The sequence below is a fragment of the Trachymyrmex cornetzi genome, unplaced genomic scaffold (assembly GCF_001594075.2).
Source record: "Trachymyrmex cornetzi isolate Tcor2-1 unplaced genomic scaffold, Tcor1.1 scaffold43, whole genome shotgun sequence".
NCBI lineage: Eukaryota > Metazoa > Arthropoda > Insecta > Hymenoptera > Formicidae > Trachymyrmex > Trachymyrmex cornetzi.
The window spans coordinates 112,734-129,690 of record NW_017299069.1 but is presented as its reverse complement, the minus strand read 5'-3'; the positions used below and the strand labels follow the sequence as shown (position 1 = coordinate 129,690).

General features: G+C 34.3%; 2 protein-coding genes across 3 annotated transcripts in view; one reads left to right on the top strand and one right to left on the bottom strand.

The window, feature by feature from the left end:
• BicC (protein bicaudal C) overlaps positions 1-3,289 on the bottom strand; it is a 38,320-nt gene extending 35,031 nt beyond the window's left edge. For both annotated transcript variants that reach the window (XM_018512798.1, XM_018512799.1), the window contains exons 1-2: positions 3,129-3,289; positions 1,228-1,517 (exon numbers count right to left, since the gene is read on the bottom strand). In XM_018512798.1, the coding sequence (XP_018368300.1) occupies positions 1,228-1,456 (229 nt within the window). In that variant the 5' untranslated portion in view covers positions 1,457-1,517; positions 3,129-3,289. The remainder of the gene's footprint in view (positions 1-1,227; positions 1,518-3,128) is intronic.
• Positions 3,290-11,791: 8,502 nt separating this feature from the next.
• On the top strand, positions 11,792-14,867 carry Mettl14 (methyltransferase like 14). The gene is made up of 5 exons (XM_018512756.1): positions 11,792-12,274; positions 12,604-12,777; positions 12,972-13,289; positions 13,623-14,005; positions 14,489-14,867. Exons 1-5 carry the CDS (start codon positions 12,209-12,211, stop codon positions 14,724-14,726), a joined length of 1,179 nt encoding a protein of 392 aa, XP_018368258.1. The 5' UTR covers positions 11,792-12,208; the 3' UTR covers positions 14,727-14,867.
• The last annotated feature ends 2,090 nt before the right edge of the window (positions 14,868-16,957 follow it).

Sequence of the window (16,957 nt, the reverse complement as noted above, 5' to 3'; positions counted from 1 at the left end):
CACTGCGGTGACTTGTTTCGCTCCTCGAGTTATAGACACTCCAGAAGCAATGAAAGCGATAAAGGACACCGGAGTGCTTAGTGTATCTATATAGAGAGGCAGAGAGAGAGAGAGAGAGAGAGAGAGAGAGAGAGAGAATGGGAGGGGATTAAACGCGAAATACATAACAGCGAGAAGTTATTGTCATTCTTGACGCGTGATTTAACGCTGAGTACGATGGCGATGATGGCGCGAAATAGCAGTGATTTTCATGTCAGAAAACTGGAGGTCGGAACAAAATTCGTGGCATTTAATGCTGAATTAAAGTAACTAAATACATGCGCCAAATTCATAAACTTGTCCGAAAGGTAAAATTTCATTCATCGCTCATGAAATAATTTTACATCGTTTCAAATAGTTGGTAATTTAGAAACGAGTTGTTGTATTCGACCGTTAGTCCCTGACCGTTAATATCTTGACTCTCTTTGATAACCACCTACTCTGATATTGGTGGTCGGGGAGAAAGTACGCCAGTCATGGGAGACTTTGTCACGTCACGACAGATTGGATTAGTCCTTGATACACTTGCCATTTAAATCAGCTAAATTCTTTGTGACTTTATTCGATTCAGTTTGCTTTCTATTAATATAATAGTTATATACTATTTCATAAATAAAATCGATTTATTATTTTAATAATTTGAGACTAAAACTAAACTAATATTTTTACTGCATAGTTTAAAACAGAACAAAAAAATGTTTTTAAATAAATGTAATTTAATTAAGAAATCAGTTTTACGTTTATAATTTAATAATCTTGTTGTATCGTTAATTACGATTCGATCCATAAAAGCGTTATTAATGATAAAAAAAATTGCTAACAAAACTTTTATGAAAATTTATCGTTCTTAAGTATTATATCTGAAAAAATATTTTATTATTGAATATTGATAATAAAATTGATATGGTAATATATATGATATGAAAACGTATCTCTCTCTCCTCTCTCTCTAATATAAAATTATAAATAGAAATGTACTACAGAATTTCTTTCTTTTTTATTTTATTTTATTTTTTTATATTCTTCCTTTTTTTTTGTTAATTCATCTCCCTTAAATTTACCGCTGAAAATGATTTAAATACTGGAATATCTTGATGCGTGTTACAAGCAGTATGAATGCATTAGTCGATTTAATTGGCAGTTAATGGCAAGTTCGGTTGCGCGGATCGATCTCTCGCGCTCACTTACCGAGAAGCATTTGCTCCAGCTTGCGGCGGTCCACACGGAAGCGTTCCTGATGCAGATCCTCAGGGTCGTTGATGCCCAACAGGGCCGCGAGGTCACGCAGCTCCTCGCGACTTTCGAAGCCGGATTTGCCGGACACGCTGGTGGTCGCGGTGCCCTCCGATGTCTCCGACATCGTTTCCGCCGCCCGCCGTGGTTCGCCGTTGTTCACCACCATCTCGTCGGGCCTCATCCTGCCGTTCGACGAGCGACGTATCCGCCACGACCTCCCCCTGCCTCACCACGTCGCGACGCTGCCGACAGGAAATAGAAAAAGAGAAATTAGCATCGCTTATTTGTTATGCGGTACCTCTGAAAGAATCGAACATTCGATCGATAACGAGACGATATTGTTATTAGATAACATCTTTGTTGGGGATGAAAAGCAGAGAACAAATACACACAACACATACACATACACACGAGCAGACATTCCATCCCAATGAAACTATCGCATTTTCCGTCTGAAGTTAATATCGCGCAGGATGACTCTTGAAGGACACGAAGATTTCGAATTCTCGTTCTCTCTCTCTGCGTTTAAAATTTAAACTTTAAATATATGTATATTTAATGCTAGCACGTGTTTGACTCCACTCCCATGTGATTCTCATTTTGGAGGCGATCTTTGTTATTTGCGATGAATCGCGAAAATATTCAATCACGTGGCGGGATCAGCAAACCGGTGGGTGTCCACCATGTAGCACGTGCACGATGGTTTCAATCACGTGAATTACTGATAATCAAGATCACGCGCGTGAACCGCCTTTTCAGCGCATAATTTACGTCTCTTATTTCAGATATAATAACTCTTACCTGCCGAGAGTGAAAAGCTCTATTCGGAGAACGCGAATCAAATTTCGAATTATTATTTAAAAGCTCATATTCGTTTATAAAATATTCAACATTTTCTTCCGCGCATGCAGCAAATTCGCCGAAATTCCTTCATAATTCCGGACAAGAAACAGGCTTGTTTGCTTCTGCATGGTTCATAGTCTACGTGAAAAAAAGATAAACATCACGTAGGCAATACCAATCACGAGGAGTCACGTAGACGTAATTTTATACTCTACAGAGAGTCAGCTCGACGAGTTCGACGACCATTAGACGAACTGTTGTTTCCAATTAAACTATTAATTGCATGCGCAAACATAACTAATAATGAAACAATAATTTATTATCGCGACAATTTATTATGCTTTATTGTTTTGAAATTTTGAAATTGAGGGAGCAAGAAGGCATCGACTGATCGAAGAATCTTCAAGTTTGAAAAATCGGCAAGTTATTAAAACGGATGCTGTTTATAATCGTTATTTTCGATTTACGGTTTTCTTCCCGGAGTCTCATGCCTCAAGAAGTTGAGAGGATACCGTTCTTTTTTATTTATCAAAGCTAATGCCCTCTTAATTAAGTGTGCACGCAGATGTAAGGAAGGTAGTGATGTAGAAAGCATTTCGTTTTCGTACCAAAATACTTTATTCCCGTGTAAATTTTGCGGACGGTTAATATCTCGGCGACACACCGTGTATCATCAAATATAAACTATCCGGTTAGGTCAAACTGTGTAAACTGTGGGGAGTACTGGCGACTCTTCGGAATAACATCACCTCGTCGCGCGGAACTGTCGCGATTTGAAATACCGAAGAGTATATCTTAAAACGAGCACCTAGAGAGGGGTAGACACAAATTACTCCGAAACGGAAACGGACAGTGGTATGCACGTTGCTGAAGGTGGCTGAAGGTAGCCGGTACATCCGGGTACATCCTGGAGGATGCAGATCTAGATTATTATCCCTACGGGAGGGGACGTAAATCGGGGGGATATGTGTCTGATACACTTCACATCACTGTCGAAGACGCGAACTGACCTGCACGACGACGATGGCACTGTGTCGGATCTATCGGAGTTATCGAGACGGTGGTGTGGTGTCGCGGGGCCTGGTCCTGGTCCCGCCGGTGAGTCTCTGTCTCTTCGTCCCGGGTCTGGTCCTCGTCCTCGCCGCTGCTGCCGTCCAACTCGATCGGCGGCAGCGCTGTAACCTGTCGTTGTAATCCGCGCGTGCGAGCGATCGGGGCAATCGACCGACGGTGTGCGGCGCGGTGTGCGCGGTGTAAACAAAATATGGCGGTGGTAACAAGTAAAAGGGGAGTTACCCCGGAGGGGGACGCGGGGCGTCAGAGGCCCCGGTACCGTTTCCCGGAATCCGGGCCGATTTTCGGGGTAAGTGACAACCACCGGGGCGGCGACCAATCGCAGCGCGTCCCACCGATCCATTTCGTTTTTATCCTCCTGAGGAACGCTCCTCACCGCCCCGACATCATCGGCATCGCGCTCGCTACCGATGATGTACGATACATTATGTGTATGTACGCATACATATATACACGCGTAGCGGAGACCTTTGTCGATGACAGAATATTGGCAAAAAATTGTTTTTCTGGACACATGTCGAAGAGCGGCGTGTATTAAATACGTCCGACGCGTCGAATTCATTTTCGCGACGGTTTCGCGCTTACGACGACGATTGGAGAACCAGGGACGACGTTAGGAGGACGTAAAACGGGAACCACGCAGACGGAATTTTGAAGGGGCCCGTCGACTCCACCCGGAAGTGAAGAGAAATACGAGGAAACATTTTTTCTTATTAACGTACCATATAATTATGTAAATTTTATATTTCCGTAATGGAAAATGTATACAGTCTGACGCAAAATAAATTCTTTTATAGGGTTTTTTCACTTTTTTAAATTCTACACGCGTAAGATGGAACAACTGGCCCTTAATCAAAATTCCTTGACTAAGAGAATTTATTTAACTAAAGGATGAAAATTAAGTTTGTTTTTCTTTGATCGAAATATGGGATAAATACACAAGATATCTGTTTTCTAATCCCAAAGTTTAAGATAAAACTTCGTTCGTGACAATATTCTACGCAATACGATCACACGGTACGTAAATCTGAGATTTAAAATTCCACAACTGTAAGCCAAAGCGTTAACGTAATTTATTCGTAGTACCTAATAACGGAGAAATTAAATTAAATTTCCTCAACACGAGAGGTTAAACAGAATTTGTTCACTTTCTCATCTCTTTTGTGCAATAATTTCAAGCTCAATTAAATCACTACACCGAGAAAAATGTACTAATTAAATCAACAAAAGAACTTAAGAGGGTATTCTAGGGTGTTTCGAGTTAAAAGAATTGAATTTTTTTTTATATTCTTGTAGTTTGAGATCTTCAAAATGTAGTTAACTTAGGAGATACTGAAATTACTCATTATTTACCTTGTAAATGCATGAGAAACATTTATCGCGTTTTTTTTTAAATGACATTTTTCAAATTGGACGCACATTTTTCTCACAAACTTCTGGGCCGATCAGCTTCCGCTTTTGCAAACATATGGTGTACATATTAGGCTATCGTTCAATCCTCCAACTTTTTGATATCTTTGAAATTACTATTTTTCCGGGTCGCAAGAAGTAAATATTTTTTTAGTAAAAATCAAACTATTTCCTTTTAAGCGCTGTCATTTTATCAACTTTTCTTTCTATGATTTATTTAAGGGTCGAATGATAATGACAATCGTAAAGAATAAAACAAAAAAAAAATTTTTATTTCAGACAAAGTCAGGGCCCGTATTCTCGAAAAGTATCGCATACGAAAAACTAAGGAAATACTATAGTGTACGTAACATATACTATAGTATTTCCCTAGTTTTACGTATGCGATACTATTCAAGAATAGAGATCGGCAATCGCTGTGCCCGATAAAAACGACTTTTCGCGACATGACCTGCGCGTCTATCCATATCTTGTATAATATACAATAAAAAGCTTTGCAAAAATTTGAGGAGTTATGTCAAGTATGAATAAATGTGAATGTAAAACATTCATAAAACTCTGTAGGTTTAACCGTTTTTATAAATTTAATTCCCAAAATTCACCTTAAAAACGAGTAATCATACTAGAATATCCCCTTAACAAGAATAACATTTTCGTGAAACCGAATAGAATTTTTTTATCATTTTTTGTTATCACCAATCGGAATAACATCAGCTTGCTACCTGGAAAGAGTCCTTTTGTTAGTTTAATTAGAACATTTTTCTCAGTGTAGTGACTTAAGTGAGCTTAAAATTATGTCGTGCAAAAGAGATGAGAGAATCAAAATTCCATTTAATCTCTCATCAGAGCATTTATTTCAGTGTATAAATTCAACGAAATATGCATCACAATTTGGTACGTTACCTCTTTCTTTCTCTCTTCGATGTAATCTGTATGCATCGATTAATGGCTGGCGGAAGAGCCGCGTGTACCGATCGCACGCCAATTTGAAAGCTTATTGATGCATCCACGCACACACGCGGGAATGAAAAGCGTGCTGCATTGCGACGAGGACATTATGTTCGTTCCCTCGCTCATTCTCTTGGCGTGACGTGGATCTACGTTATTATCTCGTCGGTGCCGCCGTCGCGTCGCGTTGCGTCGGCTCCGTCGTCCGGCCAACGCAATCCTTCTCCACTGCGCATTGTCGATTCCTCCGGCTGACCGCAGCCTCCTTTTCCACTGGCAATGCAGTGGTTCCCTCGTGGGGACATGCATTTCGTTTTTCTACTGCATACCTCCAGTTCCTTTTGACTTTTCTTTCTGTTAACGAATTCGGTTGGACGCACTAGTGCACACTGATACATATTAAAGTCAATTATAAACAATTTATTGGCTATCCGAACAAAGTCAAATTAAATTCGATAAAGGAGCATAAAAGCCAGTTCATTGTACACCAATTTAATCTGAGTATAAAAAAAATGAAATGCAAATATTTTGAATTATAATACATACTTCACTTAAGGGGTAACACCACTCTAGAGCTCGAAAAAAAGACGTTTTTGATAATTTTGTACGGAGATACAATAAAAGAAATGGAAAATCTGTTTATAGGAGTTTATTATACATGTTCTGAAGTAAATAAAAAAATTTTTTAATTAACATTTTTAAACAAAATGGCGGCTACGTGATACGAAACTTGAGACCACCTCTCACGCTCGAAGAGAGCCGGAAAAGTTTCTCCCACAATTTTCAATCTGGAACAAAAAACCAAAATTTTTTGAAAACTATATATATATGATTGGCTACAGAAGTACGTAGGGAATTTTGAAAATATTGAATTTTGAAAAAAAATAGTGTTTATCTGAAAAAAAAATTCATTTTTCGGTAAAAAAATTTTACCGTAAATTGTTTATAACAAAAAAGTTGACAAAATATCAAAAAACCCCTACGTACTTCTGTAGCCAATCATATACAGTTTTCAAAAAATTTTGGTTTTTTGTTCCAGATTGAAAATTGTGGGAGAAACTTTCCGACCCTTCGGCGAAAGGTGGTCTCGAGTTTTGTATCATGTAGCCGCCATTTTGTTTAAAAATGTTAATTAAAAAATTTTTTTATTTACTTCAGAACTTGTATAATAAACTCCTATAAACAGATTTCTCATTTCCTTTAGTGTATCTCCAAAAAAAATTATCAAAAACACATCTTTTTTTTCGAGCTCTATATAGAGTTTACCCCTTAACAACACAATAAAATGTGTTGAGGATTTCACGGTTTAACCCGCTTTTATATTTGTATTAAATTAACACATTTTTACGTTAATTTGTATTGATGGCTTTAATATGTGCATTAGTCGCACTGAGCGCGTCCAATCGAATTTCCTATACCTTTTTTTTCTTCCTCTCTGATGAATGTTCTTATAAAATTCAAATAAAGATTTCGTGTATTTCTCAATCATCTCTTCATCTCTTACAGGAATCTTATTTAATATTATCATTTTAATATCAAAAATTACTTATTGTGAGTATTAAAAGTGCAATTATTGTTCAGAGCTTTTAAAACTCAAAATAAGTAATTTTTCAGTGTTAAATTGGATTTATTATATGCGAAGAGAAATGGAAAGGTGATTACTAAATATACGAAATATCATTTAATTATTTATTTTGAATATAATTAAAAGTACTGAACAACAGTAAAATAAATATTTAACCAATTCCTTTCAGTACTAAATTTCTGTAAGGATTATCCTGGTGAAAATTCTTCTCATAATTTTTATACGAATTGGAACATTTTCAGAAATACTCAGAAATATTCGGAAAGTTTACATCTTCTCTCAGAATTTTTCATACAAGTGAATTTTGAAATATTCTGAAATTTCTCATCCCATAATTTTAGAAAATATTTTTTAATTTTTTACATTTTATAACATTTCATCAGAAATTATACTTACAAAAAATCTTAGAAATCTCACGATATTTCATAATTAATATATATGAAAAATTCTGAAAAAAGATGTACATTTTCTGAGAAATGTTCCAATTCGTATAAAAAGTGTGAGAAAGTTATACAAATACATAGAAATTTTGAAAAATTATATAGAAATTCTGAAAAATTGTATGAAAAATTTTGAAAAAATTTTTCACTAGGGTAAAACTATTTCATTTTCCTATTTTTTAATTTTCTGTTATGTCAGTTTCTTTTCCATTACTCATCGTGAATTTTTTCACTTGGTTGCATTTTACTCTTCCATTATCCGTGGCACTGACGATGATTTCTTAGTCTGATTCTGCATTTCCTTTTCTATTGACAATGAGTGCTGCATCAGCTGTTTGTGCATTTCTTAGCCGCTACGCGCGCATTTCCTCTGTTTGATCCCCCCCTCTCTCTCTCTCTCTCTCTCTCTCTCTCTCTCGCTCGCTTTTCCTTTATCTTCCTCTGTTTCTTTAACTACACGATGCGTTTTTGCAGGAGAGAAAACGCGCTTATTTCTCAAATATTTGTTAGACCATGTGGCGCGGTATATACATGTACGATGCGATATATATCTGTTATACGACGTGATAATACCGTAATTATTTATATGTAACAAAGTGATAAAACGTGTCGTAAAATGAACGGAGGTAACGAGCAAAATAAGGAAATAACGAGTCTTTTTGCCTCAATAATTCGTAGCACTTAACATAATGAGAGCTGGGGAATGTTAATGTAAAGTTAATGATGAGGTTCCCAAAGAGCACAAAGTCGTCTAAAACATGATTAAAAGACGACTAAATTGTTATAAAGATATCTTTTAGTGAAAGAATATAGTCGACGAAAAGATGAATAAAAAACGACAGCACTGCTAGTCATCTTATAGTCTTATTCATATGATAACTAAAAGATGACTTCTTCGGATATCTTTTAATCGTCTTTAATACTTCTTTTAGTTTTTATATTTTGATACATATAACGTTTAATAACATCGAATTCCTAAATTAATTTTTACACAAAACGAAATAAAATTGCATGACTAACAATATACGTCCCATTTCCTGCAATCTTTGTCGTGTCCTATGTGCAAGAGTCATTATCTTCCATCATAGTCCTTTTTAGGGACTCGATTTAAGGATATGCGATCTCGATTCGATCTTCTAAAAGATCGATCTTTTTGCAAAAAAGATCGATATTTAATCGATTCGCTTTTGGAATAGATCCAATTTTAAAGTAGATCGATTCATTTAATAAGAGATCAATCTTCGAAGCGTAGGAGTGAATTCGAAAATTCAAAATATATTTTAATATATCATTTCATCTCTGTTACTCACCGAATAATAAATAAGGATAAAATGATATCTCGAATCTATCCTTTATTATCGTGAATTCTACATCGTATTAACACCGTTGTCAGATTTGATTTTGACAAGTATAGACATTTAAAAAGTCGTATGTTTTTACGTATAATAATTATTATTGCATTTTTATTGCACTATTCAACAAATACGTTTTATAATGTATACAATAAAAAAGATTTAATATTTTCGTTTAGATCTCTATCATTTTATTGAAAATTAATCCTATAAATGTCGTGTTCCAAAGAATCCAAAGTTGTAATATCATTACTGTGCCTACACTGCTTACGTTTACACTTTACCGGTTAACATTAATCGGATTTAATAATATCTGTAATTACAACTAGTAATTATTACTGACAAAATGTGTAAATAAATGCAATTTTAATTTTAATTTATAACCAATTGACAGTTGTTATAAAACCGAATTTAACGCGTTTATATACGCTATTTCATCGAATTTACGTCGGTAGTTGATTTTCGTCAGAACTATAGATGTTAGTTTAAATCTAGATTTTTAAATTAAAATTATTTTACTTGGAGGCAAATCAAAATCGTGTTTTAATTGTTTTCGTTGAATTTATACAATCTCACAATCAGTGAGAAATGACAATGGAATCAATATCGATTCGATGCTAAAATCATTAAATTGACGTCGATTCGACATCTATTCCATTGTTATATCTCACTCTCTCTCTTTCTGGGATGTTACTAAAAAAATTTTAATTGAATCGATCTCCAATAGATCGATTTCATTCAATCCGATTCAATTAATCGAGATCGCACATTCCTAATTTGATTCCAAAAAATATTTAATTAGTCTTCATTAAAACACGAGTAAAATTTTTTATAATGTTGCACTTTTTATTCTGTCCCGTATGATTTTCAAACACGAGAAACTGAACTCCATTACGTCCATCTGGTGGCGATCTCGCGTATTGCTCGCGATTAAGTGATAAAAAGTACCAAAATAACGGAAAGATATCTTTTTCATGTTGTCTTTTCGGCAATACAAAAAGATATCTTTTAGTCGACCTTTTGCTTTGCGAAAATGGCAACCATAGAAAGATGACGAAAAGATGTCTTTTTTAAACTAAATGTATAAACGACAATGGGCAGTTGGAGTCAACGCTAGATATTTGTTGCGTAAAATTATCTTATATTTATAACATATATTATTAAACTAATTTGGACGTTTCGGCTAACAATTTTGAGCCATCCTCAGCAATAATAATTACCGCTAATAATCCCTATTGTCTAGCTGCATCTCGCACAATCGCAGCTCCGACCATAATACAATTGCATTGGAAATGTGGCGAGAGACGACCATCTTCAACATAGTCAATGTTGTGCCATCCAGTTGCTTAGCTGAGTGGAATTGGTAGTGGAACTCAAGCAGATCCCCAATCTTTCCGACAAAACTAAATAATGTCTTATATACATGTTTTGGTCTTGCTAAAAAGACAATCTAAAAACAATGTCTTTTCGTCTTTTAGACACCTTTTCGCTTTTTCGAAAAGACAACTTAAAAAAGACCTCTTTCCGTTATCTTTTATGATTTTGTGCTGTCTAGGTTCCCAGAATTTTCCACAATCAAAAACTTCCTTCCCACTTTAATTTTCCCCTTCTTATTTTTTTTTTTTAACGAGTATAAATACCGAAGGATAGAACACAGAGGAACACAAAAATTCTGTTAACAAGTAAAGTTCTAGAAAGTTTCTTCCATCCTTAATAATTTAAAATTAAATCATAAAGACTTTAAAACTGTTTAGTGAATAATTGTAACTCCCTATCACATACGAGTAAAGGTACGTTAATAAGTAATCGTCATTATTTGTAATCATGGTTGTATAAAAATTTCTATAATTATGTAATTGTAAATTCTTATTAGAACTTGGAAACTCTTTAAGACACGGGAATTTGCAATTGATAACGGACCAATATTAACAATCACACAAATATCAACTATTTTACAAGAACTTTTTAAGATATCTCACACATTCAACTTTTTATATTAAATGACCATCGTACATTTGTGAATGGACTGATTATTCTCTTATAATATTTAAATTGAATTTTTAATTTATTTAATTTTCGATTTAAAAATTATATTTTAAAATATACTGATGAATACCGAATATCGGCCGAAACGTATGAATTTAAATTTGTAAAGATCATTTTAAATATATTACATCGCAACAAATAACCGGCATATTGGCTGTATGCTCCTTTTTTTAACTTTTGTTTATAATAAATAATATTTAATTGTCCCTTGATTAATTTATATAATATATGATATAATAAATGATAATTAATTGTCCCTTATGTCAAAATGTATAACACATGCAAAAAATAAACAAAAAATGAAGTACACAATTGGAAAGAAACTTTATCGTTTTCATAAAACCTTTTATTGTTTTCGTATCGTAATTTGAGCCTTTATTGTTTTCACATAATTTATATCTATTATACATATATTTATCTATATATAGGCACCAAATCTTTTACGCACGGATATATTTTTATTAACTTGAAATTAGTTTTTTTATGACAAAAACTAAATATATTTCCGAGAATTAGATATTTATAAATTATACTTTCAGCAAATAATTGTATCAACAGGTGATACAATCATCTCAAACAATTCTCTAACGGATAATGACACATACAGTGATTATTTTTGTCCAATTTGTTTCCTATTTTTTTTTCCTATGTTTATTATTATATTTTGTATATGGACAGTTTATGTAAATAATTTTATTTTTGCAATATATCACCAGAACGGTAAATGCAGCGAGCATTATTACCGACGTGACTATAATAGCGTAATCCTAATATTTCCGATTACCTCGTCTGTGGCGTCAGGCGAGCTTTTGCTGTCAATCGTTGACACATGTCGTCGCTCGTCGCGTCGCGCGTCATGTCGGCATCCGACAGGAGGTTAAGTTAGCACGTTCATAGTTTGGTGATTTCAAAGTTCCTGAGATCGAACAAAGTACCGAAGGAACGGGGAAAAGGAGAACATCGCCGTGTTCTAAAGAGAACGGCTGGAAGAAAAAAAATAAATCGAGAATGGAATCTCTCGTTGTTCTTAAACGAGGTCACGCTGTCTAAATAACAAGTTAATTTACGTCCGAGGTAAGCCTTCCTCGCGAACAATCTGAATCACGTTCTGCTCTTCCGTCATTCTTCAACTTCGCCTCCTGGCATCGGTGATGTGATTCTGCGAGGTTAAACGAAACGAAACGAAACGCGAAAACTCCCTGGACATGTTTTTCACACTCACAACGTGAACGAGGATGCAAACGATGCTGCAGGCTCGTCGAGAACGCTCTCAGAAACGCAAGAAACTCCTGGCCCAAACGGTGAGCACCAAAATTTACCCCGAAAAAGAAGCTGCGTCGTGGTTTTGAAGATTAATCTTCTAGAGTTGATGCAAAAATCTATAACACAGTTATTGCCGCTGGGCCTGTGAAACCTTAATTTATGTTAACTAAAAGGCATTAATTAATTTCAAGAAACGACATAACTTGTATAACAAAAACGAATATTAAGTTTATAATAATAATAATATTTTAATAATAATTCATACATTTGCAGATTAATATAAAAAATATAACTAAATAGCTCCAACAGACCACTGGGAGTTAACCCAAATGTCGACATCTTCACATGTTTGTCCTTTCATTTGCAGTTTGGAGTTTCAAGTGTAGACGAATTGCGGCAGATTCTGGGAACAGATGTTGAGGACACGCAGAAGAAGAGAGGTAAGCTCTCCAATGACAAGTCCGACGGCACGGTCAAAGATTTGAAAGATGATGTTCCAACCGATGAGATTGTATATAAGGATTCCTCGACGTTCTTGAAGGTATTTATTAGTACTTTGTACATTTCATGTTAAGATACTAGTCCTGTTCTTTTTGGCTGAACTTTTGTACCAGTTCATCTTTCTTCCCTTTCTTTTCTCCTAGAGAAAAAAGGAAGAAAGATGAACTGGTGCAAAAGTTCAGCCAAAAAGAACAGACCTATTGTATGTTTAAAATATCTTTTATATATGTAAAGGGAACGCAGTCATCAAATCCACACAATGACTATTGTCAGCATTTTATTGACACTGGCCAACGGCCGCAGAATTTTATCAGAGACGTGGGTCTGGCAGACAGATTCGAAGAATACCCAAAACTGCGTGAACTGATCAAATTGAAGGATGATCTAATTGCAGAGACTGCGACTCCACCAATGTATCTAAAAACAGACCTGCTGTCCTATAATCTGAAAGAGCTCAATTGTAAATTTGATGTCATTCTTATAGAGCCACCTCTGGAAGAGTATCAGAGAACATGCGGTGCAACGAATGTACAACTTTGGAACTGGGACCAAGTTAGTTTTTCATAGTTACATCACCGCGACGTTATTCAAGTTATTTTAAATTTTTACTTAAAAGAATAAAATTTCTTTTAAAGAATTAAAAATGTTTTCTTGTGGAAAGCATACTTTAATTTTTTCGTTCAAAGCGAAAATAAGTAATAATAGTAATGAATAATAAATTTTACTCATATGATTAATGATAATAATTTTATGGAACACATTAAACAGATATTAAAAATTTCAATTTATTTTGTAATTTCTTCTTTCTTCGTTTTAACTTTTAGATAAGATTAATTGTTTGATGCAAATAATTTGAATTCTTTTAATTATCGCATATCCGCGTAGATAATGGAATTAGATATTGGTGAGGTGGCTGCCAATCGGAGCTTCGTGTTTTTATGGTGTGGTAGCAGCGACGGATTGGACATGGGACGATTTTGTCTACGTAAGTGGGGTTTCCGTCGTTGCGAGGATATTTGTTGGATCCGCACGAATATCAATAATCCAGGTCACAGCAAAAATCTGGACAGTAAAGCTGTACTTCAAAGAACAAAGGAGCACTGTTTGATGGGTATCAAGGGAACGGTGCGACGATCTACAGACGGAGACTTTATCCATGCCAACGTCGATATTGACCTCATCATATCCGAGGAGCCTGATTATGGATCCATCGAGAAACCTGTAGAGATTTTTCACATCATCGAGCATTTCTGCCTCGGCCGAAGAAGGTACAAAAATATATAAACGAAACTCCTTTACAATTTTCTTTTGGAATATACAAATCAATTTCGCAGTCTTGCAATAAATGTGGAATTTTTTTATTGTAATATAATTATTAATATTTTTTATATGGAAATCAAGTTGTCAAGTTTAAAATGATGTTGACAAGTATAGTTGTATTAGATCTTTTTATTGATGATTTTGTTAAAAGCATAATGAATAATAATGAATATAAGATTTATACGTTATTGAATACTAGAGTTATATTTTAATATAAGAAATACATGGAGTAAAATTTTCCATAAAAATATGATAATAAGCATTAGCAATGGATAAAAACATGGCGATAATTCGCAAACCTTTTAGTATCTTTGAAAATATGATAATAAATGATCATAAAAAGATAATTTTTGAAATTCGTGTTCTTTCTCTGGTATTTTTCCTTTATATGTTATTTTTTTGAAAATTTTAATTATTTTATTATTATTCAGGTTGCATCTATTTGGTCGTGATAGCACCATTAGACCTGGCTGGCTTACTGTCGGTCCGGAACTAACAAACACTAATTTCAATGCGGACCTCTATCAGAGTTACTTCACTAATGGTCAAATCACTACCGGCTGCACCGAAAGGATAGAAGCACTCAGACCAAAGTCACCGCCGCCAAAGGGAAAAGTATCCGGCCGAGGAAGAGGAGGCTTTAATCGTGGCAGAGGCAGAGGAAGATAAATAAGTCAGGATCTTACATTGTACGTCTTTCGAACATTATTATAGATGTAAGAATAGCTGTAAAAAAAACCTGAAAATATAAATACATAAATAATTATGAAGACACACACGAGATGTGTTTTTCCTCCCTTACTGTATAGAATATTTCAATCTAACAATATTCTTCCACAAAGTCGAAATCAATCCATTTACCATGATAAGCTCGATGGAATAATTATTAAAAATTAAGCTTGCTTATTTGTCAATATCAAATATCAATTTTTGGCCAAAAATATTAATATTTTTACAATCTATTTTAAATCATTCATAAAGCTTTGTATATTTGTGTTTTAAATATCGGACACTCGCTAAAAATAATTTTTATTTAATTAAACTCATTTAAGAAAAACCATAAAACATATATTACAGACAATAGGAGCCAACGCTGGTTATCAATTAGCGCAATTCTTCTTAATATTAAAAATATAAACCTTGATTTTTTTTCTTTCAAAGTCAAAATTTATATTTTTAACCCTTAAACACCACACTATTTTCGCCACCTGATTTCGCCACACATGGATTACGGTAACCCTGAAGTCTTCTTTTGCTTTTATCCCGGGATCTAATGCATCAATGCGCAAAGAAAGTTTTTTCCTTTCATTGCTCCCACTCCACACTTCTGACCGTTCATAAACGCCGCGCGTTTTTTCAAACGGACCTAGTGTGGTGTTCAAGGGTTAATATTAAGAAGAATTGCACTAATTGGCTCCTATTGTCTGTAATATATGTTTTATGGTTTTTCTTAATTGTTTTAATTAAAGGAGTCTATAAAAACTTATTAGTTTTTTGTTAATTTGTAATTTATCATTGTAAACTCGTTTAATAAATTTTATTAAATTGAAATTAAAAACAATTAAATACTATCGTTACAAAATAATTTAAAATTGCATAACTGAAATAATAAGTAAAATCAGGATGTTCAATAAGGATTCATCATTGATATTGTGAGGAATGGGATAAAAAAACAAGGATAAAAGATGTTTTAATATCAAACTTATTGTTATTGCAAGGTACATTGTAAAAAACGCAATTTGTCATTTGAACGCATTACTACATGTGTAACTTAACTATCTGCGGATAGTATATATATATATATAGTATTGCCTCTCTATCTTTAAATCATTAACGATAAATCGGACTGACAGAGTCGCAGCTTGAGGGATGAGGTGAGTGTTAAAATAAGGCGCTAAAAAGATCGCGTAAAATTTAAATTCGACAAATTTTCAACTAGACCGCGTCTAACTACAGTTATAAATCGCACTAGGAACAAACGAATATACATATACAATAAAAAAATAAAACACTTATTTCGTTGTTGTGCAGAAGCGAAAAATTGTAGTCGAATCTTATACGAATAGAATAGATTAATGAATTAAATAGTAGCGAAGATTCATCGTCAGAAGAGTAAAGAAAGACACGCTTCTTGTTCAGTCGTTCAGAATATCACCGAGTTACGCATTACAAATAGAAAAGTTTTCGATAAAGAAATGAATATTATTATGACGTTCATAATTATTATGGCATGCTTTCGAAGGGCCTTATGTTTTTTATAATCTGTTTAAAATTCTTCTGTCGTAGTTCACGTAAACTAAATGCTTTCCGCATAAAGCAACACTTAATATTGGACATTTATTCCGAAGATACGAATCACCCATGCTGCCTACAGATAACGACGGAAATTTTCAGGCGTCACTGCCGCGTGCATATGTTCGACGAGAAAGTCAATGCGATTAATAGATAGATCGATGTTTTTTTTTTTTTTTTTTTTTTTTTTTTTTTTTTTTTTACATAAAACCTGTCCTTTGTTAACATAATTTCTTAAACGTATATTCTCAATATGTGAGTCATTCAAAAAAAAAATTAACGCCGCGCTCGTTCAGAAAGGCAGAGAAAAAGGTAATTAATTTTCTATTTAAATCTGAGATCAAGTCACGTATTTTGTACTCTATAGGCTGAGTCGAGTAATTAATTTATAATATATATCATAAATATATAGAGCTCTTAAAATTAAGATCGCCGTCAGCAAGAAGAAAGAAATACGCAAAACTTACAAAGTAGTTTTATTGGTCCCAGTAAAGCTTCCGGTAAGTGAAAAATGAAATCTATCTGAGGAGGCAAAGTTCCGCAAAGTCCGTTCAAATGTATTTTTGCGTGGACGAATGTATTAGCGACGAATATACATATATTTCGTT

Excerpts from the sequence above, each read along its gene's own strand:
- Mettl14 (XM_018512756.1), top strand. The coding sequence starts at position 12,209 with ATGCAAACGATGCTGCAGGCTCGTCGAGAACGCTCTCAGAAACGCAAG. Across the intron at positions 12,778-12,971 it reads ATTCCTCGACGTTCTTGAAG|GGAACGCAGTCATCAAATCC; the intron begins GTATTTATTAGT and ends ATATATGTAAAG. Across the intron at positions 14,006-14,488 it reads TTCTGCCTCGGCCGAAGAAG|GTTGCATCTATTTGGTCGTG; the intron begins GTACAAAAATAT and ends ATTATTATTCAG.